This window comes from Schistocerca cancellata, chromosome 6, assembly GCF_023864275.1.
Source record: "Schistocerca cancellata isolate TAMUIC-IGC-003103 chromosome 6, iqSchCanc2.1, whole genome shotgun sequence".
In the NCBI taxonomy this organism is placed as follows: domain Eukaryota; kingdom Metazoa; phylum Arthropoda; class Insecta; order Orthoptera; family Acrididae; genus Schistocerca; species Schistocerca cancellata.
Genome location: NC_064631.1, coordinates 261,551,977 through 261,577,476, shown reverse-complemented (window position 1 = coordinate 261,577,476; position 25,500 = coordinate 261,551,977). Strand labels below are relative to the sequence as shown.

Genomic DNA, 25,500 nt, shown 5'->3' with positions numbered 1-25,500 from the left:
CTTCTTGTGGGGCGGAGGCTCACAATCTGTTCTGTTTACTTACCGCCTCAGGATGCAATAGACTCGGGCTCACACAGACATTATTAGCCAACTCCCCCACCCATTTCTCCTTCTGGGGGGACTTCAATGCTCATAATGTCATATGGGGCTCTAATACTACTTGCCCCAGGGGTCGCGTTCTGGAAAGCCTCATGACAGTCTGAAGAACTGTGCATCCTCAACTCTGGTGCTCCCACTCATTTCTGAACTGCTTCTGGGTCATCGTCAGCTATTGACCTTTCCTTTTACTCTCCAGCACTCACAGATTCTGCTCTGTGGGAGGTTGCTGCTGACCTCCATTCTAGTGACCACTCCCCCCTTTGGATTCGCCTCCTGGATGAGGCTGTGGCATTACCAGTGCTGCCCAGGTGGCACCTCTGCAGAGCTGACTGGACAATTTTCAGCCATTTGGCTGTTTTGGAACACCCTGCCAGCGTCCACTAATGGGTCGACCATGTTACAGCCGTGATCTCCCATGCTTCTGAATTGTCGATCCCATGGTCCTCAGGTCATCCCAAGAGGTGTCCTGTCGCTTGGTGGGCCACTGAGTGACACTCAGCCATCCGAGCCCGCCGTGCAGCTCTGCGCCACTTCAACTGCCGTTCCTCAGCTGACAAGCTTGTGGCCTTTCAAGTGGCAAGGGCCAAGGTGCGGCGAGTGATTAAAGAGAGCAAACGATGGTCATGGCAATCGTTCTTTAACTCCATCTCCCGCTCCACTAGTTCTACGAATGTATGGGAAGCCATCAGGAGGATTTAAGGGAAACGCAGCCAACTACCTGTCATGGCATTGCTGCATCAGGGATGTCTCCTCACGGCGCCCAGAGACATTGCCCAGACACTGGCCATGCATTTTGCAGAATCTACCGCCACTATTAACTGTGATCCAGATTTCTTCCGCTACCGCACTGCCATCGAGAAGGGTCACTTGGACTTCCGGTCTCCAAATTCTGAATGCTACAACTGCCCCTTCACAATGTGGAAACTGGATTTGGCACTGTCCGTGGCACATGATACTGTGCCCGGTCATGATCAAATCCGGTACAGCATGCTGCAGCACTTGTTGCTGCCATCCAAGGAAGTTCTCCTGAATTGTTTTAATATGATATGGTTACCGGCACGTTCCCTGACTCGTGGAGGGAGGTAATTTTGATTCCCCTTCTCAAACCAGGGAAGGACTGAACGCATCCCAGTATTGCTTTGACAAGCTGTGTCAGGAAGACGTTGGAACGCATAGCCAATCATTGCCTGGTTTGACTGTTCGAGACCAGGCAGCTCCTTAGCCACTCTCAATGTGGCTTTCGGAGATGTCGTTCAACTATAGACAACTTGACCCTGCTTGAGGTGGCCATCCAGCAGACCTTCCTATGTAACCAGCATTGTCTAGGTGTATTCTTTGACATTAATAAGGCGTATGACACTACTTGGCGCTGCCTTATCCTCAATCAACTCCATCAGTGGGGCTTTCGTGGCCATCTCCCCATCTTCATTCGGTCCTTCCTTTCCCACCGCCTCTTTCGATATCGGGTTGGTAATGTGCTATCTGATTTGTATGTGCAGGAGAATGGTGTTCCTCAGGGAAGCGTTTTAAGTGTCACCCTCTTTGCCGTCGCCATTAACAGTATCACGTCCACTATCCAGAGTCCTGCCCAGTGCTCCTTGTTTGTGGACGATTTTGCTGTTTTCTGTTCTTCCTCCGGTCTTGTCACTGCTAGTCGGCAGTTGCAGCTTATGATAAAGTGATTAGAGGCATGGACTGCGAAGACGGGTTTTACCTTTTCTGCAGACGTGTGTGAGTGTGTGTTTTTCATTTTAATCATTCTCGACGTCTTTTTACCTCCCCTGAATTGCGTCTGAGGGACACCATTCTTCCTTTTAGACACACTGTGAGGTTCCTGGGCCTCACTTTTGATTCCAAGTTGTCGTGGTTGCTGCACCTTAAAGACCTCAAGGTGCGGGCCCTGAATATTTTGAAGTGTCTGAGCCATTGGTCCTGGGTAGCAGATCGGGCGCGTCTGCTGCAGTTTTATAGGGCTTTCGTCCGGTCGCGTCTTGACTATGGATGCACCGTGAATGGGTCAGCGAGGCCTTTGTATCTGAAGATTCTTGACGCAGTACACTATGAGTGTATCAGGCTGGCCACTGATGCCTTCCGTACCAGTCCCATCCCCAGGCTGTGTGCTGAGGCAGGGGAACCGCCGCTCGCCATCCGGCGGAAACTCCTCATGGTGCGACAGGTGTGTAAATTCCTTGCCTGTCCTACCTCCCCTGCGTACCCTACCGTTGCCCGACCATCTATGGAACATCTCTTTTCCAGTCGTCCCAGGGCAACGAGACCATTTGGGATTCTTGCCAAGCATTTGCTAGAGTCCCTTGGTGTGGAGCATGTGGCACCCCAACTCCAGGGTTTTACTGGCCTGCCTCCCTAGTTGCTCCAGAGACCCAGTGTCCTTTTAGACTTGTCAGAGTACCGGAGGAGCTGCACTCCTGCGTTTGTTTTTACCTCCTTATTTTATGATATTTTAAACCAGCATGCCGACCATGTACCAGTATTTACGGATGGCTCTAAACAGGGGGACTCTGTTGGCTGTGCTGTTGTTTTCCCTGATCGAGTCGTCAAGTTAAGGCTTCCTGCGGCGTTTACCATCTTTGATGCCGACTTGTTTGCGATCTTGTGGGCATTGGAGCAGATGAGATGTGTTCCCAGTCTTAAGTTTCTCATCTGTTCTGACTCCCTGAGTGCCCTTCAGACCATGCAACACTTGTACCCAGCAGATACGGTCGCCCAGAACATCCATGATGCCCTACTCCACCTCAACCTCCAACGGCAGGGGAAGGAGGTTTCTTTCTGCTGGGTGCCGGGTCACGTGGGTATTAGGGGAAACGAACTGGCGGATGTGGATGACGTGGGGTGCTCAGGCTACGGGTTCCCCAACTGACTTGTGACAGCATCCAGTCTGGAAGACACTGGAGGATCTGTTCCCCGGAGTGGTGCGCACCACCGACCGTTTTTCAGGGTTAGACTCCACAGGCCGACTGCACAAGCAAGCTGATGACCCCACGGAGCAGGATCCTACTGCTTCTGTGCCCTGTAGTGGCGACTTTTCCCCGGCTGTCACTCTGCAGGTGGCGACACCGCTGCATCTCTTCCTCATCATCATGACTCTGCTCCAATGGAACATTCGCCGTCTTCGGTCCCACAAGGAGAATTTACAGCTGCTTTTAGCATCACAGTATCCCCTTGTACTCTGCCTTCAGGAAATGAAATTGCGCCCTAGTGACCGCTTTGAGCTTTCACATTGCTTACCGATTCATTTCGACCTTCTCTGAGGTTGGCATTCCATCTAACGGGGGCGTCATGCTTCTCATACGGGATGACATTCATAGTCAACCCACCTTCCTGACTACCTACCTTCAAGCTGTTGCAGTTCGCTTTTTCCTTCTCCGCCTGTCTTTTTCCCTCTGTACTGTTTACGTCCTTATGTCGTTTGATGTCACCAGGGCAGCTACCGCCCCCATTTCTGCTACTAGGTGACTTTAATGCACGTCATCCCCTTTGGGGTTCTCCCAACACGTATCAGAGAGGTGCCTTCTTGGCTGACCTGCTTAACCAACTTATTAATCTCTTCTACCTTAACACTGGCGCACCCATTTTCCTTTCCAACTCCTCTCATACCTATTCCCATTTGAATCTATCCTTGTGCACTGCCCAGCTTCAGTGGTCCATTCTTTCTGACACCTACTCGAGTGACCATTTCCCATGTGCTATCCATTTGCTGACTGGCAGCGTTACTCCTCCCTGACGACCTTCAAAGAAAAAGATTTCCCTAGTTGTGATGACCAGGTGGAATATCTCACAAACATTATCCTTACTGCTGCAGAACGTTCCATTCCCTGCACTTCCTCTTTACCACATCATGTCCCAGTCCCTTCTTGAACTGAGGCATGCCGCGACACAATTCTTGCACGGAGACATGCTTTCTGCATTTTTTAACCACCATCCTATGATGGCAAACTGCATTCTTTATTAACAGATGCATGCAAAGTGTCGTCGCGTTCTTCGGGATAGCAAAAGAGCTAGCTGTCCTTCATTCACTAGTTCTATTAACATTTTCACACCTTCCTCTGTCATGTGGACCAACCTCCGACAGCTCTCTGGGGCCAAGATCCATTCCCCAATGTCCGGCCTGACAGTAGCGGACAGTGTCATCATAGAAGCTAGTGCTATCTCCAACACCTTGGGCCACCATTTTGCAGAAGTTTAGAGCTCTTCCCACTATCACCCTGCCTTCCTCCATCGGAAACAAGCGGAGGCGGCTTGGGTGATACCCTTCTCTTCTCTGAATCGTGAGTGCTACAATGCCATCTTTACTATGAAGGAGCTAGATCGTGCTCTCAGTTCATCCCAATCCTCTGGCCCAGGGCCGGACGGCGTCAACATTCAGATGTTGCAGCACCTATCTCTTGCGGGCAAACACTTTCTGCTTAACATGTACAACCGCATCGGGGCAGAGGGAACATTTCCCGGACGCTGACATGCAGCCACCATCATACCCATACCTAAGCCCAGTAAGGACAAAAACCGTCCTTCTCGCTACTGCCCCATCTCTCTTACCAGCTGCATTTGCAAGATGATGGAATGTAAAATTCTCGCCCAGCTGGTGTGGTGGCTCAAGTCTAGCAATTTACTGATGTATGCACATTTGGGGATTTAGAGTGCGGCATTCTGCAGTTGTCTTGTTACGTTGTCCAGCCATGTCATGAATGGTTTTCAGCAGATATCTGACTGTGGCTATGTTTTTCGATTTGGAGAAGGCACGACACCTGCTGGAGAATTAGTGTCCTCCATACTCTTTACATGTGGGGCTTCTGTGGGTACCTGCCCTGTTTCCTGGCATTTTTAAAAGACAGTTTTTCCAAAGTGTGTGTGGGTACTGTCTTGTCGGACACCTTTATCCAGGAAAACGGTGTGCCTCGGGGTTCTGTCCTGAGTGTCGTACTCTTTGCTATCGCCATTTAGCCCTATAATGGTCTTGTCTGCTGCCGGGCATCTCCGACTCCCTTTTTGTTGAAGATTTTGCCATCTATTGCAGTTCTCTATGGACCTGTCTCACTGAGTGGTATCTTCAGTGATGTCTTGATCGTCTTTACTCCTGGAGCATCAATAGTGGCTTTCACTTTTCCACTGACAAAACCGTCTGTATGAATTTCTGGTGGATGGTTTCTCCCACCATCTTTACATCTTGGGCCTGTTGCCCTTCCATTTGTTGAAACTACGAAATTCCTAGGGCTCGTGCTCAATAGGAAACACTCTTGATCCTTCTATGTGTCTTACCTGGCAGCCTGCTGTACACAGTTCCTCAATGGTATTTCCTGGGGGGCTGATCAAACTGCCCTCCTCTGTATGTACCGGTCCCTTGTCTGTTCAAAACAACTATGTATGCTGTGTGTGTGTGTGTGTGTGTGTGTGTGTGTGTGTGTGTGTGTGTGTGTGTGTGTGTGTGTGCGTGTGTGTCAGTGTCAACAGGCACCTTTTACACTAGCCCAGTTCAGTCCGTATGCTGAAGCTGCTGAAATACCACTGTCCTACCACTACGACTTTCTCTGCCATGCATGGCCACCTATCCTATGTCCCCTTCTTTGATGATTCCTTAGATTGCCTGTATGGGATGGGGTCCCTCTTCTCTATTACCTCCTGCAGTCCGCTTTCGGCACATGCTACGGTGGCTTAACTTCACACTACTTGCAGCTTTCCCATTTTTGTTTGTTTGAGTGAGTGAGAGAGAGAGAGAGAGAGAGAGAGAGACCCTTCACCATCTTGGTTTCGTGAAGTGGCCTGTGTTAACTTCGGCCTTCGTTTGCTTCCTAAAGATGCTACTCCAGCCTCGGTCTATTGTCTTCAGTTTCACAGCCTTTGCACAGAACTTCGTGATAGTACCTTTGTATACACTGATGGCTCTCGTACTGCCCGTGGAGCTGTGCGTGCCTTCATCATTGGCACCAGTGTCTTATTATATCAGCTTCTGGCAATCTGCTCAGCATTTACAGCTGAGCTCTTCACCCTGTATCAGGCCGTGGAGTACATCCGGCGACGCAGACTTTTCAATTGTGTCCTCTGGTCAGACTCACTTAGTGACCTTCAAAGTCTGTGTGCACTGTGCACTGTACACTGTCCATCCCGTAATGCAGCGAGTCCAGGAAAACTGTCACTTGCTAACTCTTTGTGGCACCAGTGTGATGTTTCTGTGGGTTCCTGGTCATTTCGGTATGACAGGAAAGGAGGCTGCTGACAAAGCTGCAGTCCACATACCTCAGTCTGTGAGTTCCTAAATTCCCTCCAGTGATATCTGTGTTGCCGTCTGTCAGGAGGTGGTGTCCCTTTGGCAACGCCAGCGGTCTTACCTTCATGGGAATAAGCTCTGGCTAGTTAAGTCTCTCCCAGCGGCTTGGACGACCTCCTCTCAGCACTCCTGCTGGGAATAGTTCATATTAACTAGACTGCGTATTGGGCACTGCCTTTTTAGCCATTGTCATTTGATAAGTGGCGCTACCCCACCACTTTGTACACATTTAGCCAGAGTTTTAACTGTCCCCCACTTCCTGAAGGAATGCCCTTTTTTAACTGTTTACGTTTCCACTTGGGTTTGCCGTCTGAGCTATCGGCCGTTTCAGCAAATGATGCAATCTGCTAAAGCAATATGGCAAAGGCCATTTAATTTTTAGTTTTGGACCTCCATTTCAGTATGGTGTCTGCTTCAGCTCTTTTTCCATGTGCCTGTTTTTAGTTGTCTTCTATTATGTCAATAGGGACTGACATTAGTCGTTTTTTAACTAGTGTTTCTTTGTGTTCTATAGTTTTGACTTGGACGCGTATGACCCCAGTTGTTTTTTGCGCAGCAAAGCAAAACAAAACAAAACAAAACCAAATCAAACTAAAAACAACAATATCTTGCCGGGCTTCATTATTTGGCGCAAAGGCATTTTCCCCTCTCAGTGAAGTGACAGTATTGTGGTTCCTTTCCTTAAGCCCAGTTAGGGTCTGTTGTCCCTTGATAGTTAGCAGCTGATCAGTCTGGCCAACATCCCCTGTGAGTTATTTAAATGGTGACTCGTTGACTCTGCTGGGTCCTCGGAGCTCAGGACCTTTTGCCCCCTTACAAGTGCGGTGTTTGGGAGGGATGATCTCTGATCAATCACCTGCTTCGAATGGAAACAGCAGTTCAGCAGGCCTTCTCTCAGTGCCGTCATCTCACAGATTTCTTCAATATTCAAAAGGCCTATGACATGGCCTGGTGCCATATTATCTTAGTTACTGTGTGGATTGGGTTCTCAGGACTGCCTCCTGACTTTTTTATCCATCAGTTCATGTTTAATGGTTGTTCTGAGTTTGGGTTGCAACATTCTCAGCTCTCCAAAGACCCAGGGCTTCATTTTCTCATAGCTATTAATGGACTAGAGGCCTCCACTGGACCATTGTTCACCCCCTTGCTCTGCATGTGTATGATTTCTGTATCCGGGCTAGTTTCCACTCGGTGGACTTTGTGGAATGACAGCTCCAGAGTGCTATTCGGAATGCTTCTGTGTGGACTCAGTTTTCACTTCTCACCATTCATTTGCAGGTGGTGCATTTCTATCACCATACGATTATCCATCCTGATCTGAAGAAGTACCTGGCGCCCAACACCTCACAATGGTCCCCCAGTTCCATTTCCTGGACCTTCTTTTTGACAACAAGCTTGTTTGGATGCCCTATATCTGCCTTCTGAAGATTGGCTGTTTCTGTAAATTCAAATGTCCTTCACTTCCTTGCCCACACCTTTTGAGGTGTGGATAGTTACTCTGCTCTGCCTTTATTGGGTGTTAGTTCTCTGCAATCTGGACTATGGTTACCAAGTTTATGGCTCAAGTGCCCCTTCCAAACTGCTCTTCTTAGGCCTGTTACACCATAGTGGTATCAATTTGGCCACTGGTCACCTTCCGGCTATTGCTCAGTGTTTCTCCCCCCACCTCTTGGTCTTTGCCGTCCACGAACTCCTCGCTGGTCTCGAGTGTGCTGTTTGTTCGCTTGGTTTCCTTTGTGTTCCTGGTGACAAAGGTATCCTCAGTAATGAGCTTGCCTATCATCTGGTTGGGAGGAGGAGGAGGAGGAGGAGGCGGCAGCAGCAGCTACCTACCCCTATTGTTTGTGATCCCTGTGGAGGCAAATTTGTGGTTTCATGTCAAAATCCTTTTTGCTCAGTCATGGGCTAACTCGTGCCACCAAGTGGCATTCTTCCCTCTGCCTCTCCTGGTGGGAATCTACCATCCTCTGCTGTCTTCATATTGGCCAAACTTTCTCCATAATGAGCTGCCCCCTTTTAATGTGCCCCTTCTCCCCCCTCACGGTGATCCATATTTTGCTGGACTGCCCACACCTTACAGCCCTTCACACTAAATATACCCTCCACATTTCTTCATGTGGGTGTTAAGATGACACCTGCATGGTTAACTCACAGTACCTCATTTAGCATTGGCGGGCATGAGAGGCCATTGCCCTTGCCTCCACACCGACCAGGTCACACAACCCCCAACTCCTTTTTCCCTTTTGTTTTGTCTGGTTTGTACTGTTAGGTTTTTACACCGTTCTTGTCATTCTCACCTGGTGTGTTGCGATCATGCTATGCTATGCTATGCTTTGGTATGAAGATGGGTTAGTGGCAGTGTTGGTGCCCCATCGTGCATAGTGCCTTTAGGGTACTGCATGCTGTCGCCCAGTCCTGTTGTTCACTCTTTCTGGTGCCTTTACTACATCTTTTCCTCTTTGTGTTAGTTTCTGTCACCTTAGATCGTGGGATTCATGACTTCGGTGTTTGGACCTCTGCCCTAGCCCCCTAATCAATCAAGTACCCACCCATTCCAATCTTTCCTCAGTCTCTCTCTCTCCCCTAGACGAGGAAGGATTTAATTGTTCTGAAAGCTAGGATTAATGCTGGAATCGGCAGTGCTGGAATATTGCCTTCTTAAGAAAGATAATGGCCTGCCAGTTCCTCTCTTTGTAACTTTATAATTTCCTCAGGGAACTTTTCATTTTGATAATAGTTACATAATATGAGCTGTCACAGATATCTATGGCAAAGTAATAATTGTAGGTAACACTTCAATCACATAGTAAGATTAGTACTACATTTGGTTGTTTATTCACTTCCCTGTTGAGTAAATGGGAGACAGTAGTGTATCTTTGATTGAGAGTGGAGTTAGTTTTCAAGGGCTCATCACAGTACCAAACATCAGTGGGTAGTGATATGATCCTTTCAAAATATTTTTAACTTTGAACTTGTCAACTGTTTTGCATATCAAACTTCTTTTAAAAAAAACCTTGGCAACATGTATTAAATTCATGAAAACAACCCATTTATGGTCAAACCAGATTCTGCTTACACATGAAGAGTATAGCATTTTTTGTCAGCAACACATTGCAAGTGTTATCACTACTGCTTTGAATTTGCTAATGGGATTCTGGTTATAGCAACAGTATCCAGTTCATTTAAATAGTATTAACTAATGAGCTGTTGAATGATATACTATTTCTTGATATAGAGATGAGGAAAGCTTGTCTTGTGCAGAAGAGTGTTTCTGAATTGACCTGTAGGACATCATCTACACAGTTTACTAGATATCACCAAAACCTTTATTTCCTATAGCAAAAATATGGGTCATGTATCCTAAATATTTGGCGTGACACAATTGGGAACTAGACTGTCCAGTCACATGTGACAGCTTATCATAAACCTGAATAACCACCTTTTGTAGTGCAGACCTCACTGTCAGTGAGGTTCTGGAAAGTACTAACAAGCATGTATAGCCATGCCAATTCCAGTATCAAGGCCAGTGGCACAAGGTTTCAGTTGTCATGAACAACCCAATTGAGATGGTCTCAAATTCTCAGTTGGGTTTAAATCCAGATAGTACAGTAAATTCCTCATGGTACTCCTCAAACCCTGCAAATACACTGCCAGCCGTGTGACAAATTGCATTGCCTTGCTGGTAGCTGCTAATATGCTTAAGAGAAAAAAAAACTGCGGATGGGGATGAGTATGGTCTTGAAGGGTGGATGTTAAACTTGTTAGAGGTCTGCAGACAGGGTGTTTTGTTCATTTATACTTGCCCACTGTGTTCAAGCATGGGCTTGCCAGAGTGCAAATGCTCAAAGTGGCAGGCTGTGACTGAATGAGGCGCCATGGAGAGGGCAGCTCTCGCTGTACTGCTGTTGCAGTTTTTTCAGTAGTATCTTTGTGTGTCTGCAGGCTGGTGTCGCCCGTGACATGCTTTCACTAGCTGATGGAACTCTTTTCAGATCCATTTGGTTGCACTATAGACATATATTTGTAATTGTGATTGATAAGAGAAACTTTATTTTATTTTTTATGAAATATCTGATATTTGGAACCAGTGTGGCATTTGACAGGGACTCTATGTAACTACCAATTTTTAATGATAAAAAAAACAGCAATGTGACTGTAATTATTTATCATATGCTTTGATTCAAATGTAAATCTGTGAACTTGACCACCTAAACAAAATTATCTCCAAATTACTCCTTGTTACCATAATTACAGTGAATTGACTCATTTTGGCTCACATCTGCTTTGTCCGGCAGAGAAAAGTTTCCATGCCACACTGAAATTTCTTTTGCTAGTCACATTTGAGGCTGGAACACCAAACACTCTTCTCACTAAATTGGATAGCTTGGGAAAGAGACTGTGGTTGTGCTGTCACCCCTCAAGCTATCACCACTTTTCATTCAGGTTAAATAAAAGTTGACATCTCAAACAGTCTGATCACAGTGAAAGCAGAGACTTTGTGGTTTTAGCTGCTGAACACAGCTGTCATGTGCTAAACAATCCTAAATAAATGTCTACAAATATAACAAAAATATGGTAAGTTATTACTGCCATGTTGTTCTAACATACGAGGAACTGAAATTTCATAACATATTTGACTGACAGTATCTAATGTCTCATTTCTATCGGAGACACAATTTTCAGTAAGTGAAAGGGTGACCACAGAAATGGTACTATTCTGTGCAATGTCCGAATGTTGACTGTCTCCTCTGAGAGATGGAGACAGTGCTCATCAGCATTCGTAGTATCTACAGTTAATAGATGACAATATAACAGCCATATTGTACTACCAAAATTCCGGAGATATTGAAATTGGCATTTTGCAATTAAGTGCCTTTTTCATTTTATGGTCACACAGCATTTATGAAACAAAAAAAAAAGGCTCTTCAGTAATCTAAACATATCTCTGTATCTTTGAGCCCTGTATTACTATGACTTTTCAGCCTGTGTACCCATAACAAAACAAACTGAAATGTTGCATGCTTGTCACCTTCCGACATTCTTATTGCACCTTTGAATGGCTCTAAAAATGTTGTCATAATCAGTAATTTTACCAAGAGACAGAAGCATTTCCATGACTTTTATTACACTGACTTTTATTACGCTGCCTAACTGCAAACTAGTATCCTAAACAAATGTTTCACCTACTCTCCATTTCATACTTCAAGCTTTTCTGTATTTAATTCATGTGGCCAATTTTCTTCATAAAACAGATATTTTCTTTGGCAGTGTAAGTCTGGAAATAAAAAACTGCAACCTCATTTATCAAATAACTCACCAAAAATGTGGTTCAGGACTGTTGAAAACGTGTGTAATGTTTACACAATGCTGAAAGGCTGCAGCGTCTTGCAGATATTACTGCCTTGGTCACTGAGAAATGAAATCTTACTAAAATACTGAGGATCTACTCCTAACAGCTTGAATAATGTTTCATCTGTGTAGTTGTCAATAATCTCCCCAGATTTCTTGATAAAGTAGATGTATCGGTTATATATCCACAGTACATCCATATTCATGCACTCTCCATATATCATAGGCTTGTCTTTCACTGTTTCACGATATTGTCATAAGATGAAGCAAGATGTTGGAGATGTCTTTGTGTACCAATACTGAACCAACATTCACAAGATCCTGAAAGTGTGAAATCCTACACCCCATATTAATAGATATGGGTGAAGATCTCTGGCACACAGTTTGAAGCCCTTTTTAATCACCATAACTTTCAATGAAACTGGTAATGCTTCAGAACTTGTACTTCATATGTTTTGCAGATATGTGCCTTTAGATGTGTTATGGTGGATGTGTAAGGAGAACAGAACACTTACCACATCCTTCTGTGTCACTAAAAAAAAATCTCTCGCAGACATTTACAACCGTCGTCTTTCGCACTCAGGATATATTCTTTCAAATAAAGTTTTGCTTTCACACCGCCCTTCATGTCAGGTTCGTGCCAAGATCCTATAGTGGGTGAATCAGTGGCACTTGTGTAACTATAGTAGACGACCAGGCAAGTAGAACATGACACACTCGAATGAGCTTCAAGGAAGTTGAGTGCAACTGCTCTGTCCAAAATGGCTGTATTGACATCTGCAGGACTTAAGCGGAACTACATACACTGAGAAATTCAAGCGATCATAAACGTCAGATGCCGATCTCTAATACTTGTGTTGATTCATTGTCTCTCCCAAATGACAGTTTCACTCGGGGAATGCCAGAAGAGCTTTCCTCAGACCAACACTCCCCTTCTGGCCTGCACCCTTCTGATGACTGTTGATATGCATTTGACTTTAGAGGCCTCATGCCGATGGAGCTAAAATGAGGTTCATCGGAAGAGGCCACCTGTCACCATTCAGTGGAAGTCCTATTGTAGTACTGGCATGTAAGATCCAGCCTTCACCACCAATAAACAGCACTCAGCATGGTTGCATGAACCAGGCACCTGCTGTGGAGGCTCATATGCAGCAATGTTTGCTTAATAGAGGCCCCTTGGTTCATCTGGCAGTCAGTTGCTCAGTAATTGCACGTTAATTTGCCTGTACACATCTTCGCAGCCTTTGTTCACCTCTATCACGATTCACCTCTATCACGAAAGAGGAAGCCTTCTGGTAGAATTTTGCACAGAGCATAACTTAATCATAGTTAACACTTGGTTCAAGAATCATAAAAGAAGGTTGCATACATGGAAGAATCCCGGAGATACTAAAGGGTATCAGATACATTATATAATGGTAAGACAGAGATTTAGGAACCAGGTTTTAAATTGTAAGACATTTCCAGGGGCAGATGTGGACTCTGACCACAATCTATTGGTTATGAACTGCAGATTAAAATTGAAGAAACTGCAAAAAGGTGGGAATTTAAGGAGATGGGACCTGGATAAGCTGACTAAACCAGAGGTTGTACAGTGTTTCAGGGAGAGCATAAGGGAAACAATTGACAGCAGTGGGGGAAAGAAGTACAGTAGCAGAAGAGTGGGTAGCTCTGAGGGATGAAGTAGTGAAGGCAGCAGAGGATCAAGTAGGTAAAAAGACGAGGGCTAGTAGAGATCCTCTGGTAACAGAAGAAATATTGAATTTAATTGATGAAAGGAAAAAATATAAAAATGCAGTAAATGAAGCAGGCAAAAAGGAATACAAACGTATCAAAAATGAGATCGACAGGAAGTGCAAAATGGCTAAGCAGTGATGGCTAGAGGACAAATGTAAGGATGTAGAAGCTTATCTCACTAGGGGGTAAGATAGATACTGCCTACAGGAAAATTAAAGAGACCTTTACAGAAAAGAGAACCACTTGTATGAATATCAAGAGTTCAGATGGAAACCCAGTTCTAAGCAAAGAAGGGAAAGCAGAACGGTGGAAGGAGTATATAGAGGGTCTATACAAGGGCGATGTACTTGAGGACAATATTATAGAAATGGAAGAGAATATAGATGAAGATGAAATGGGAGATGCGATACTGCGTGAAGAGTTTGACAGAGCACTGAAAGACCTGAGCCGAAACAAGGCCCCGGGAGTAGACAACATTCCATTAGAACTACTGACGACCTTGGGAGAGCCAGTCCTGACAAAACTCTACCATCTGGTGAGGAAGATGTATGAGACAGGCGAAGTACCCTCAGACTTCAAGAAGAATATAATTATTCCAATCCCAAAGAAAGCAGGTGTTGACAGATGTGAAAATTACCAAACTATCAGTTTAATAAGTCACATCTGCAAAATACTAATGCTAATTCTGTACAGACGAATGGAAAAACTGGTAGAAGTGGACCTCGGGGAAGATCAGTTTGGATTCCGTAGAAATATTGGAACAAGTGAGGCAATACTGACCTTACGACTTATCTTAGAAGAAAGATTAAGCAAAGGCAAACCTACGTTTCTAGCATTTGTAGACTTAGAGAAAGCTTTTGACAATGTTGACTGGAATACTCTCTTCCAAATTCTAAAGGTGGCCGGGGTAAAATACAGGGAGCGAAAGGTTATTTACAATTTGTACAGAAACCAGATGGCAGTTATAAGAGTCGAGGGACATGAAAGGGAAGCAGTGGTTGGGAAGGGAGTAAAACAGGGTTGTAGCCTCTCCCCGATGTTATTCAATCTGTATATTGAGCAAGCAGTAAAGGAAACAAAAGAAAAATTCGGAGTAGGTATTAAAATCCATGGAGAAGAAATAAAAACTTTGAGGTTCGCCGATGACATTGTAATTCTGTCAGAGACAGCAAAGGACTTGGAAGAGCAGTTGAACGGAATGGATAGTGTCTTGAATGGAGGATTTAAGATGAACATCAACAAAAGCAAAACGAGGATAATGGAATGTAGTCGAATTAAGTCGGGTGGTGCTGAGGGTATTAGATTAGGAAATGAGACACTTACAGTAGTAAAGGAGTTTTGCTATTTGGGGAGCAAAATAACTGATGATGGTCGAAGTAGAGAGGATATAAAATGTAGACTGGCAATGGCAAGGAAAGCGTTTCTGAAGAAGAGAAATTTGTTAACATCGAGTATAGATTTAAGTTTCTAAGTTTCAGGAAGTTGTTTCTGAAAGTATTTGTATGGAGTGTTGCCATGTATGGAAGTGAAACATGTACGATAAATAGTTTAGACAAGAAGAGAATAGAAGCTTTCGAAATGTGGTGCTACAGAAGAATGCTGAAGATTAGATGGGTAGAACACATAACTAATGAGGAGGTATTGAATAGAATTGAGGAGAAGATGAGCTTGTGGCACAACTTGACTAGAAGAAGGGACCGGTTGGTAGGACATGTTCTGAGGCATCAAGGGATCACAAATTTAGCATTGGAGGGCAGCGTGGAGGGTAAAAATCGTAGAGGGAGACCAAGAGATGAATACACTAAGCAGATTCAGAAGGATGTAGGTTGCAGTAGGTACTGGGAGATGAAGAAACTTGCACAGGATAGGGTAGCATGGAGAGCTGCATCAAACCAGTCTCAGGAAAGAAGAAGAAGAAGAAGAAGAAGAAGAAGAAGGTGGCGGCGGTGGTTGCCCCGGTGCCAGTTTTTGGATTGCGACATTTTGCCATGCCATGGTATACTTAAACCAGCATGCGAACGATTTACAAACTTAGCCACTTAGGAAGAGTTTCCAACCTTGGCCTGAAAGCCCTTTCGAACATCAGATAAATCTTCCTGCTCCGCATTATGACAATGGGTGCACAGTTTCCTTTTGTTTTAGTGTTAATTACTGGTGATGTAAAGCAAAGTGTCAAAACCCGCCTGTGTATCTGTGAACTGATCTGAACCCATCCCTCATTACATGAGGTTAAAGTTGCAGAATGTAAGGCTTCTTGCCTCATATCTGAAAATGGACACTCACATTCGTACGAAAGAGGCATTGTCCATCACAGAGCCTCACTCAGTCTTATAATATTCAGTAATTGTAGATAGCTATATGATATGGTCAATTATTTGCCTGCTAATGACTTGAAGGGAATAATGCTTCTTCCCCCCCCCCCCCCCCCCCCTCTGATCACACAATTCCTCTATTTACTGCTCCACACTAACGGAAATTGGAAAAATTGATAATGTTAATGTAGTTGCTGTGTAGAATTTCCCAATAGAAAGCATAGAGTACATTACCAAAAATTGAATAACATTTCTGTAATAGCTCATTTTGAATTATTTTTAGTAAAATTCCATTGGCTGCTGACACTTCGTTAGTAAAATTTGTTACTGGCCACCATAATTCTTTTGTTGGCGGTCTAAGCATTGAATAATGGCTTAATTTCTGCATCATTAGCTTTTGTGGCCTAAGTATACTTCATTAATTTATCAAGAATTTTCTTACATCACACTTGCAGGTGACGACAATGGATGAAGCATCCAAGGAAGGCCAAATATTTGTAACTACTACTGGTTGTAAGGACATTATAACAGGAGATCACTTTTTGAATATGCGTAATGATTCTATAGTATGTAACATAGGCCATTTTGATTGTGAAATTCAAGTGACATGGCTTGAGAAAAATGCAGTTGAAAAGATAAACATTAAACCACAGGTAAGAAAGGAACATTGTTTTCTCTGTGTATAGCCACCTGCTGGAATGTGTACAGACTAAATCTGCTGTTTCAGGTGGATAGGTACAGATTGTCAAATGGAAGGCATATAATTATTCTTGCTGAGGGTCGTTTGGTAAATTTGGGTTGTGCCATGGGCCACCCATCATTTGTTATGAGTAACTCATTCAGTAACCAAGTACTGGCTCAAATAGAATTGTGGACAAAACCTGGTAAATACCCTGTTGGTGTTCACATGCTTCCTAAGAAGGTAAATATGTTTGGGATATCAGACTTTGATATATGTTGTAGAAGTTCTGGTAGAATGTAAATACTTCATTGATTTTGCTTTAATCTAAAAGAATTGAGTTCGAAATATCTTATAGAAAACAAATATAAAAATTGTTTTGTTACTTTATAATTAATTCAACAAAACATTAAGAGAATCACTTTGAGTTATAATTCTGCTTCCATTGTTCATAAATTCTTCAACACTAAACTTTTTCACAGCTGGATGAAGAAGTCGCAGCTCTACACTTGGAACACTTAGGAGTGAAGCTTACTAAATTAACACCAGAGCAGTCTAAATATCTTGGTGTTCCAACTGATGGGCCTTTTAAACCAGACCATTACAGGTATTAAACATCAAATGGAATTGTCTGTTCTGGAATATGACAGTTGTCAGATGTCTTGGCTGATTCAGAACACACTGGTGTGGTACTTGAATTTCCCTGTTGCATTTTGTCAGTGGAATGCATGTATTTATAATTTCTCTTTTGTGTGTGATATGAATACCCTTGGCAAGCCATAAATTGTGTCTGTTTATTTGTAAGAAATATGTAACAACTGGCCACATGCCAGTGAGTCTTCCCCTTCCCCTCCCATTTCACTTTCTTCAAATGTTTCACATCTTATTTCTAAAAGGAGAACAATTTATCCCTACATGCATTCCATTGAGTCTCATTTATGTACTTATAGAACACTTCCTGAAGTGTTAACTACTGGATAGAACCTGACTGTACTGCAGTTTGCTCATATTATGTTATACATCCACTTGTGTGATACTTTTTACTGGCATTTGAAGCTTTCTTGTAAAAAGAATTTTATTCAACAAATACAAAAGTACATTTTATAATAAAGTCATGTTACTTCACTTATCCTTATCATTCCAACAAGCCCTAACCTATTGCTTCTGTAGTAACATTAATCCTTAAATACTGATATGTAAGAGATCACATGTCTTGTCATTCATTTAAAGAGACACACATCTTGTACAAATAGAATTTAAGTAATGTGGCAAAAATGAATCTCCAAAAGTGAAACCACCAAGTATGGTGGACAAGTTAAGTAGAAATAAAACGACAATAATAAGCACAGTAGCCACAAAACAAAAATTGTGCAGAAGTATCTTCAAGCACTTACTGAAACATGAAACAAATTTAAGTAGTTTGAATTTAAATTCCTGTCTGCCATGATTTGGGTTTATCTAACTTGCCACATGTGTAACATTAACGTAATGCTTAAGATTTCTCAGTTTCTGAATCTTCTCTTCTGTCATAAGCTTCGTCCACTACCACCCAGAAAGCACTCTTTTTTTTATCATGTTATTAACATTTGGTACAATAAATAGGTAGTGATAATGAAACATAATAAAGGAACACTATGATGAAATTAATCAAAGTTTTTAAAATTGGCACATGGTCTTCATGGCTCCACTTTCCCTCACATCTTCTCTATCTAATTAGAGTATTTGATACCAAATAGCTAGATACTGGGCATTGTCTTTTATTCATCTGGCAATGAGTAGAAGTTGAGCACATTTGTAAAGTCTAGAAAGATTTACACTAAATTTTTGATGACATATCTAAAGTCTCATATCTCTCCAATTTAAGTTTCAGTTCCAGTATTTCTTGCGCATACTGTCTCTTTTCATGCTTCAGTTCTTCAATTTCTTTATCACGTTGGCTTATTTCACTTAACAGATGTTTTATTACTGAGCTCTCATTAGTATTGTGGCATGATAAGTAATCCAGCTGAGCCAACAGTTCTTTTGATGTAGGTCTTCTGTCCAAAGAGCATGAAGTCAAGTGTATCATCATCTCAACCTGTAAGTGAATTATTGGTTAAATGCAGATATTAGTATTGTTGATATGATGCATTAATCTTCGTAAGATGATGATGATGAAAGTTATCAGCAGTTAAACCCTGCTCTAGTTAGTGTAGTAATGTATTTTAAGTTGCTTAAATTTTTGTTAGATGAATTCCAAGAGTTAGAGGTTAAAATTAGATGCTCCTCTCCCTCTGTGCAGGGTTAGTAAGAGTTGATTACATAAGGCACTGATAACGGACTTAGACTCTGCGGGCAATATACCGTACGCGCGCTCTAGTCATACTAAGAGCGCTGGCCTAGCGTCGAGCCAAGCGGGTTGCATAACTGCCCGGCTAGGCGCCCAGCAGGCAGTGCGGCACTATGCTTTGTTAATTTTAAAAAATTGTTGCATCCTTGAGCCCCGATTACCAGAAGTACATCTAGCAGTTTTAGGCTGATGCCCCCGGTTACAGGAGTCAAGGAAAACTCTTTATTAATAATTATAATAGAAATAATATCGCCAGTTATAGCTACATTCTCAATAAGTACACCAAGTTCTTTCATCCAATCAGTATTTTCTCATCATTAGAAACTTTTCTACATGAGCGGGTATACAGAGTAAAAGGCATATTACTATAAACAAAACTAGGTCTACTTTGCGTCTTCAGTTCGATTCCACAGTGCCAGGTCTTGTAGGCGACGACATCTCGGTCAGAAAAAGATTAAAGTCCAGGTAGAGGTGCGTTCTCACAGTGGACAATTGCAAGTGTAAACCCCCCACTGTCCGCTGCTCCAGTTGCAACATCAAGTGAAAAATTTACTCAAATCCACGGAAAAATATGGGTTCATTCAGAATATTTTTCCGTGGATGTCGAGTAAATTTTGCACTTGATGTCACAACTGGAGCAGTGGGCAGTGGGTGGTTTACACTCGCAATTGTCCGCTGTGAGAACGCACTTCTACCTGGACTTGACTCTTTTTTTCCAACCGAGATGTTGTTGCCTACAACAAGACCTGGCACTGTATTTGTCTGTCTGTCTCTGAGCATCTGACCACTGCCCTGTTCTGCCAAGTGACAAATTCTGAAGCTAGGCAGATAGTCAGGACCTCCAAAATGAATATGCGCAAGATAATGACGACATTAAACTCCAGTGAAGTCCTGACCAGCTTCCCTCGCAACATACCAGTCCACCTCTGTAAATGGATGTAATATGGCTGAAATTTTATAAGTGCACAGTTCTATAAGTGCACAGTTCCTTTGACCTTGACTGCACCTGACCAAGTGAGCTAACCACCCATGCATGCAGCCTGATTACTGTGTGGGCTCCCACTTTTGGCCAGAACCCCAAGTGGATCCAAGGTGTCGGCAACAGGAGACGACAAATGTTTGACGTTGTGGCCAACCAGTGAGCATATTGTCAGGTGTTATAATCGGCTCTGGCCACTGTAAGATGTAGTGCCGCCCTCCCCCAATTACAACTGAGGTCCAGCGTAAGTTTCTTACCAGTAACTTTTTGCATCCACACCAAACTACCCACTGGCTTTTAGTCCACCTTGAAGTTTAGGTTTATTTAATTCATACATAAGCATATGAATTAGACAGGCCAAGTTCTTATTCCCTGTGGAGCGTACCACTGTCTTACTGTTAGGTGGTTACTAAAACATGCCCAGACCTTTGCATCAGTCACCACCAGGTGGGAGACGGCAAAGGTAATGTTCCCATCACACTAAAACAGTTGCTATCATAGTGTACATATGCAAATAATATCCTATGGGACTTCTAGAGTTGTGTGTTGAGGAGATCTGTACCTTCTGAATATGGAATGGAGCAAGCATTCCAACACTGCTACAGGATCATCCTCTTCCGCTGGCAGATCTTAATGCTCTCCAGTCCTCACACACATGACCAATGGGAACTTACCCTTACCTGACCGATACACATACATTCATGGAAGTCACCATGATGCATGCATGCAAGCTTAGCAAAGCAAGCCAAGATCTTGTTCCCTGTGACACACAGCATAATGCCGCTAGTTCACCACTGAAGCATATCCACAGCTTTAAGTTAGTTCTCTGATGTGCTCACAAGATACACTGAAGCGCCACATATTCAAACACAGAGATACATAAACAGGCAGAATATGGTGCTGTGGTCAGCAAAACCTATATAAGACAAGTATGTTGCAGTTGTTAGATTGGTTACTACTGCTACAATGGCAGGTTATCAAGATTTAAGGAAGTTTGAACATGGTGTTATAGCTGGTGCACGAGTGATGGGTCACAACATCTCTGAGGTAATGATGAAGTGGGGGAGTTTCCCGTATGACCATTTCAAGAGTGTACCATGAATATCAGGAATACAGTAAAACATCAAATATCTGACATCACTGCAACTGGAAAAAGATCCTTCAAGAAAGTGACCGATGGCAACTGAAGAGACTCATTCAATGTGTCAGAAGTGCAACTCTCCTGCAAATTACTTAAGATTTCAATGCTGGGCCACCAAGTGTCGGTGTGCGAACCATTCAACAAAACATTACTGATATGGGCTTGTGGAGCCAAAGGCCCACTCATGTATCCTTGATGACTGCAAAACACGGAACTTTATGCTTCGCCTGGGCCCGGCAACACCGACACTGGACTGTTGATGACTGGAAACATGTAGCTTGGTCGGACGAGTATTCCTCAAATTGTATCGAGCATGTGGACGTGTACGGGTATGGAGACAACCCCATGGATCCTGATGTCAGCAGGGGACTGTTAAGCTGGTCAGGGTGTATATGACCTGGGAATTTTTTTATTGTTTTAGTTTTCAGTTAAATTTTTGTAACTTTAACTGGTAAGAACCAGTACTGTAACAAAGGATATTTCTGTATCTTGCTATTACAGAATAATACTGGAGCTATAAAACATGAACAAGAGAAAAAATGAAAATAAAGCAAGTTGCAAAAGAAATGTGCCATATACAACAACAAAACACAGTTCTTATACAAGTGCCTGCCAACAGCAAATTGTGTCAAGGCTTTAGAAAGACTATGCAATGCTTCATAACAACAAATTGCCTCTGGTGAGCGTAACATCACAACTGCTTACATTAGATTCATTTGAGCCGTTATGAGCGAGCTCGAGTGCTGTAGAGTCGCGTATGAGTAGTAACTTCTCCCACTTCTGGCTACCCAAGTGTGGCAGTTAGCTGTATAATCAATAGCAGCAAGATGCTGCCAGATACACGTGTGGTCAACAGGCCTGGATCTAGGGGACGGTGGGCAAATCGGGGTATCTGCCCCAGGCGGCAATTTCACAGGAAGAGGGCGCCAAATTCATATTCTCGAGGAAAAAGACCTTGTTTCAGAAAGCGCCTAGCATCCAGCGCACATTGGTCTATCAATTATTCATGTGATTTTGAAATGCATCCCTGTTCGTTTTTGAACAAATTCTATGTTGATTTCTGAATAAAGGTCGAGTTTATTTTTGAATGCGTGCATATTGTACGTGATGTCTCTCCAGGGGAATCCCTGTGGCATCTAGAAATAAACTTTCCTGCAGACAAAAGGGGACGGGGCTGTATGAGCTAAGCAGAATAAAGCCGAACGGGTGAATGCCAATGCGGTTGACTTTTGCGAATTATTAGCATTGTTATAATTACTGGCGAAATCCATGGATTCAGACTACCAGAGTAGAAATAAACAACTAACAGCAGGGTGTCTACGCGGACAAGAAAAAAAAAATTCCCGGATTTCCCGGTTAAAAATACACTTTCTCCAAGGTGAAAACCTACTTTTCCCCTATTAACTGACAGTATAACTTATCAGTCCTTTCAATGGTTATGGTTTTATACAAGGGCATAGAATTTCCCAGCGCCTTAGAAAACGAAACACAGGGGGGGAAAAAAAAACACGTTTTGGAAAGATCTTAGATGAGCAGCAGCATGTATGCTGCATATTTTCATATTACGGAAGTATAAATTCGAATTCCAGATTGCGAGGCGCTTTTGTAAGCCAGGCATAGCTCATGTCATGTGATCTCGCCAGCCGATGACAGTGGGTATTCAGAGCTGAGGACATGTGATGTTGTCAGCCAATAGGAACATCACTGTTAAGAAGCGCAAACACACAAACAGAGAAAGCTAATGGTTTAAATTAATATACATAGTGTTGTTGCGTGAAAAGCAAAGCTTTCACGTATAATGTTGGTCTTTTATGCACGTATTACAGTGTAAGATATATCACTCAAATGTGCCAGTAAAATTTTTAATAATGACCTAAATGTCTGATCTGGGCTCAAAATTCATCAAAGAGTTGATTTTTAAATGAGTCAACGCTCTGTAATTTAAAAAATTCATTGTACGTTCTTGCACATAGTTCAACTTGCATAAAAGGAAATTTATTTTGATAGCAACACTTTTCAAACCACCATTCGGAATATTTTCCCACGACCTACGACAAACAGATTCGTTTCTGCAGTTGCCAGATGATTGGCGTCACTGCGCTTGCGCAGCTACAATGCCGTAGGGAGCCCGTATGTTCATATGTGTAAAATATTAAAAGATCTTCCATTATGTTATAAAAGAAACAAGGCATCAGAGGATGCTCCAAGAGCAACGGAATTTCGTGAATCAAACTAAAATGTGCACATTCGTATGTCCAGATTCCCAGTGAAGTAGGCCACGACCTGATATTAAGCTTTTCAATGTAGTTTTTGGGATGTAAATTTTCTTGGAGTACCAGTGCTAAGTTACCTCATGTTTGGTTCTTTATTATGGCGTAATGCCATACGTGCTAGAAGTTGAAAAAGTGCACTTGAAATGCAGCGAACAGTGTGTGGAGTTAAATACTTCGTTTCAAATATATTGTCTGCCTCAGTGGAAAAGATTAATAAAAGAAAATTTCTTTAGCAAACCGACAAAAATAACTCCACTGTTCTGCAAGGCGATTAATGCTTCGCCATCAGAAAAGTGGAAATAAAATAAAATCTTTGTTTTCATTTGACGTGAGAGCAGTAAATGAAGAGGAAACAGTAAAATCACTAAACGTAAACACGGGTCATGTTGAGACTACCCACTTCCCCACTATAACTCAGACTGCTCTGTGCAACAGCCCCGGATCTACATTTCCGAACCGGGGCAATACCCCGCCACTCCCTCAAGCGTTTGAGATTGGACATCAAAAATTGGAAAAAATCGAATTTTCAAAACTATATTCATTTTGTAGCGCACATCTTTTTGAAGAGTCTAATGCATAAAACACATGTGTTTGAGGAAATGTAAGACATGTTATTTGTCGCAAGTCTGCCAAAGTGAAGTGCCACACCTCTTCACTCAGCATTCTCCTATCACATGTCACTGTATTTTGCTCTGTGGAATTGAAACGTGAATATTTTGGACAGTGGAAATTAAAATGTCCTGTGGTGCCTCTCACGCTTAGTCAGCCGGTTTGACATCCTGTCCATCCCCCCCGCCCCCCTTTTTAAACTCTCTTCAGAAAATTTGCACCCTTTATTACCTACAGGGTGTCTACATGGACAAGGAAAAATAATTCCCGGATTTCCCGGTTGAAAATACACTTTCTCCCGGATGAAAAAAACACTTTTTCCATGTTAAGTGTAAGTATACTTTTCTCGGAACTTATCCATCCTTTTACGGTTTATGGTTTTATACACCGGCATAGAATTTCCCGGCACTTTAGAAAATGAAACTCAGGGGCAAAAACACATTTTGGAAAGATCTTTGATGTGCAGCATACTTTCGTGTTACGAAGGTATAAATTCGAATTCCACCAAACACCGCATGTTACTTTCCGAAGCATTAAAATCGAGATTGCGACGCGCTTTTGTAAGCCAGTCACAGCTCATGTCACATGATCTCGCCTGCTGATGACAGCATTTGACACGTGATGTAGTCAGCCAATAGCAAGATCACTCTTAAGTAGCGCGAACACACAAATAACAAAAATTAATGGCTTAAATTAATGTAAAATTGTTGCTACAAGAAAAGCAAAGCTATTACATATAATATTGGTCTCTAAGATTAATAAGCTGCAAGAGAAGCTAAGCTTCCACATATATTGTTGATCTTTTTTGCGCGTCATGCATCACATAAATGTGTCAGGAAAATTTTTTAATAATGACGTAAATGTCTGATCTTCTGGGCTCGAAATTCTTCATATGGTCGTCCCCAAAGAGTTGATTTTTAAATGAGAGTCAAACGCTCTGTGATTTAAGAAATTTGTCGTACACTCTCTCACATAGTTTATCTTACATAAAAGGAAATTTACTTTGAAAGTAACGCTTTTCAAATCAATACTCGCAATATTTTTCCGTGACCTATTAGAAAGGTACGTTTCAGGAGTTGCCAGAGAGTGCCAGATAACAGGCGTCACTGCACTTGCGCAGCTACGATGACGCAGGAAGCCCGCATGTTTGTACGTGTGAAACATTAAAAGATCTTGCATTAAAATGAATCTAATGTAAAAAACTGTCACGTCACGCTCATTGGAGGCAATTTGTTGTTAAGAAGCACTGCACAGTCTTCCTAAAGCCTTTGACACACTTTGCTGTTGGCAGACGCTTGTGTGAGCACTGTGTTTTGTTGTATATGGCGCATTTTCTTTGCGACTTAAGTTTTATTTTTGTTTTTTTCTCTCGTTCATGTTTTGTTGCTGCACTATTATTCTGCAGAGGCGGGATACAGTAAATTTTTTTGTTAGAGTATTGCTTCTTACCAGTCAAAATCACAAAAATTTAAATGAAAACTAAAACAATGAAAAATTCCCGGAAGTCAAAAAGATTCCCGGGTTTTTCCCAGTTTTCTCCCGGATGAAAAAATTCCCGGGTTTTTCCCGGATCTCTTGGTTGTCCCGAGACGTTGACACCCTGACCTATCAGCTAACAACTTGCTGCTTTGTGTGACCTAAAATTAAATATAGGATACATAAAATCATTAAAGACATTAGACAAGCAAGACGATACACATTTCTTTAATCCTT

At 42.7% G+C, this 25,500-nt stretch overlaps 2 protein-coding genes across 2 annotated transcripts in view; one reads left to right on the top strand and one right to left on the bottom strand.

Annotated features, from left to right (window-relative positions):
* The window catches only part of LOC126088541 (adenosylhomocysteinase), a 37,568-nt gene extending 19,987 nt beyond the window's left edge, over positions 1-17,581 (top strand). Inside the window, exons 6-8 of the mRNA XM_049906720.1 lie at positions 16,233-16,430; positions 16,505-16,699; positions 16,939-17,581. Of these exons, the coding sequence (XP_049762677.1) occupies positions 16,233-16,430; positions 16,505-16,699; positions 16,939-17,070 (525 nt within the window). The 3' untranslated portion in view covers positions 17,071-17,581. The remainder of the gene's footprint in view (positions 1-16,232; positions 16,431-16,504; positions 16,700-16,938) is intronic.
* Positions 17,057-25,500, bottom strand: part of LOC126088540 (eukaryotic translation initiation factor 2-alpha kinase 1-like) — a 161,852-nt gene continuing 153,408 nt past the window's right edge. Inside the window, exon 11 of the mRNA XM_049906719.1 lies at positions 17,057-18,533. Within this exon, the coding sequence (XP_049762676.1) occupies positions 18,273-18,533 (261 nt within the window). The 3' untranslated portion in view covers positions 17,057-18,272. The remainder of the gene's footprint in view (positions 18,534-25,500) is intronic.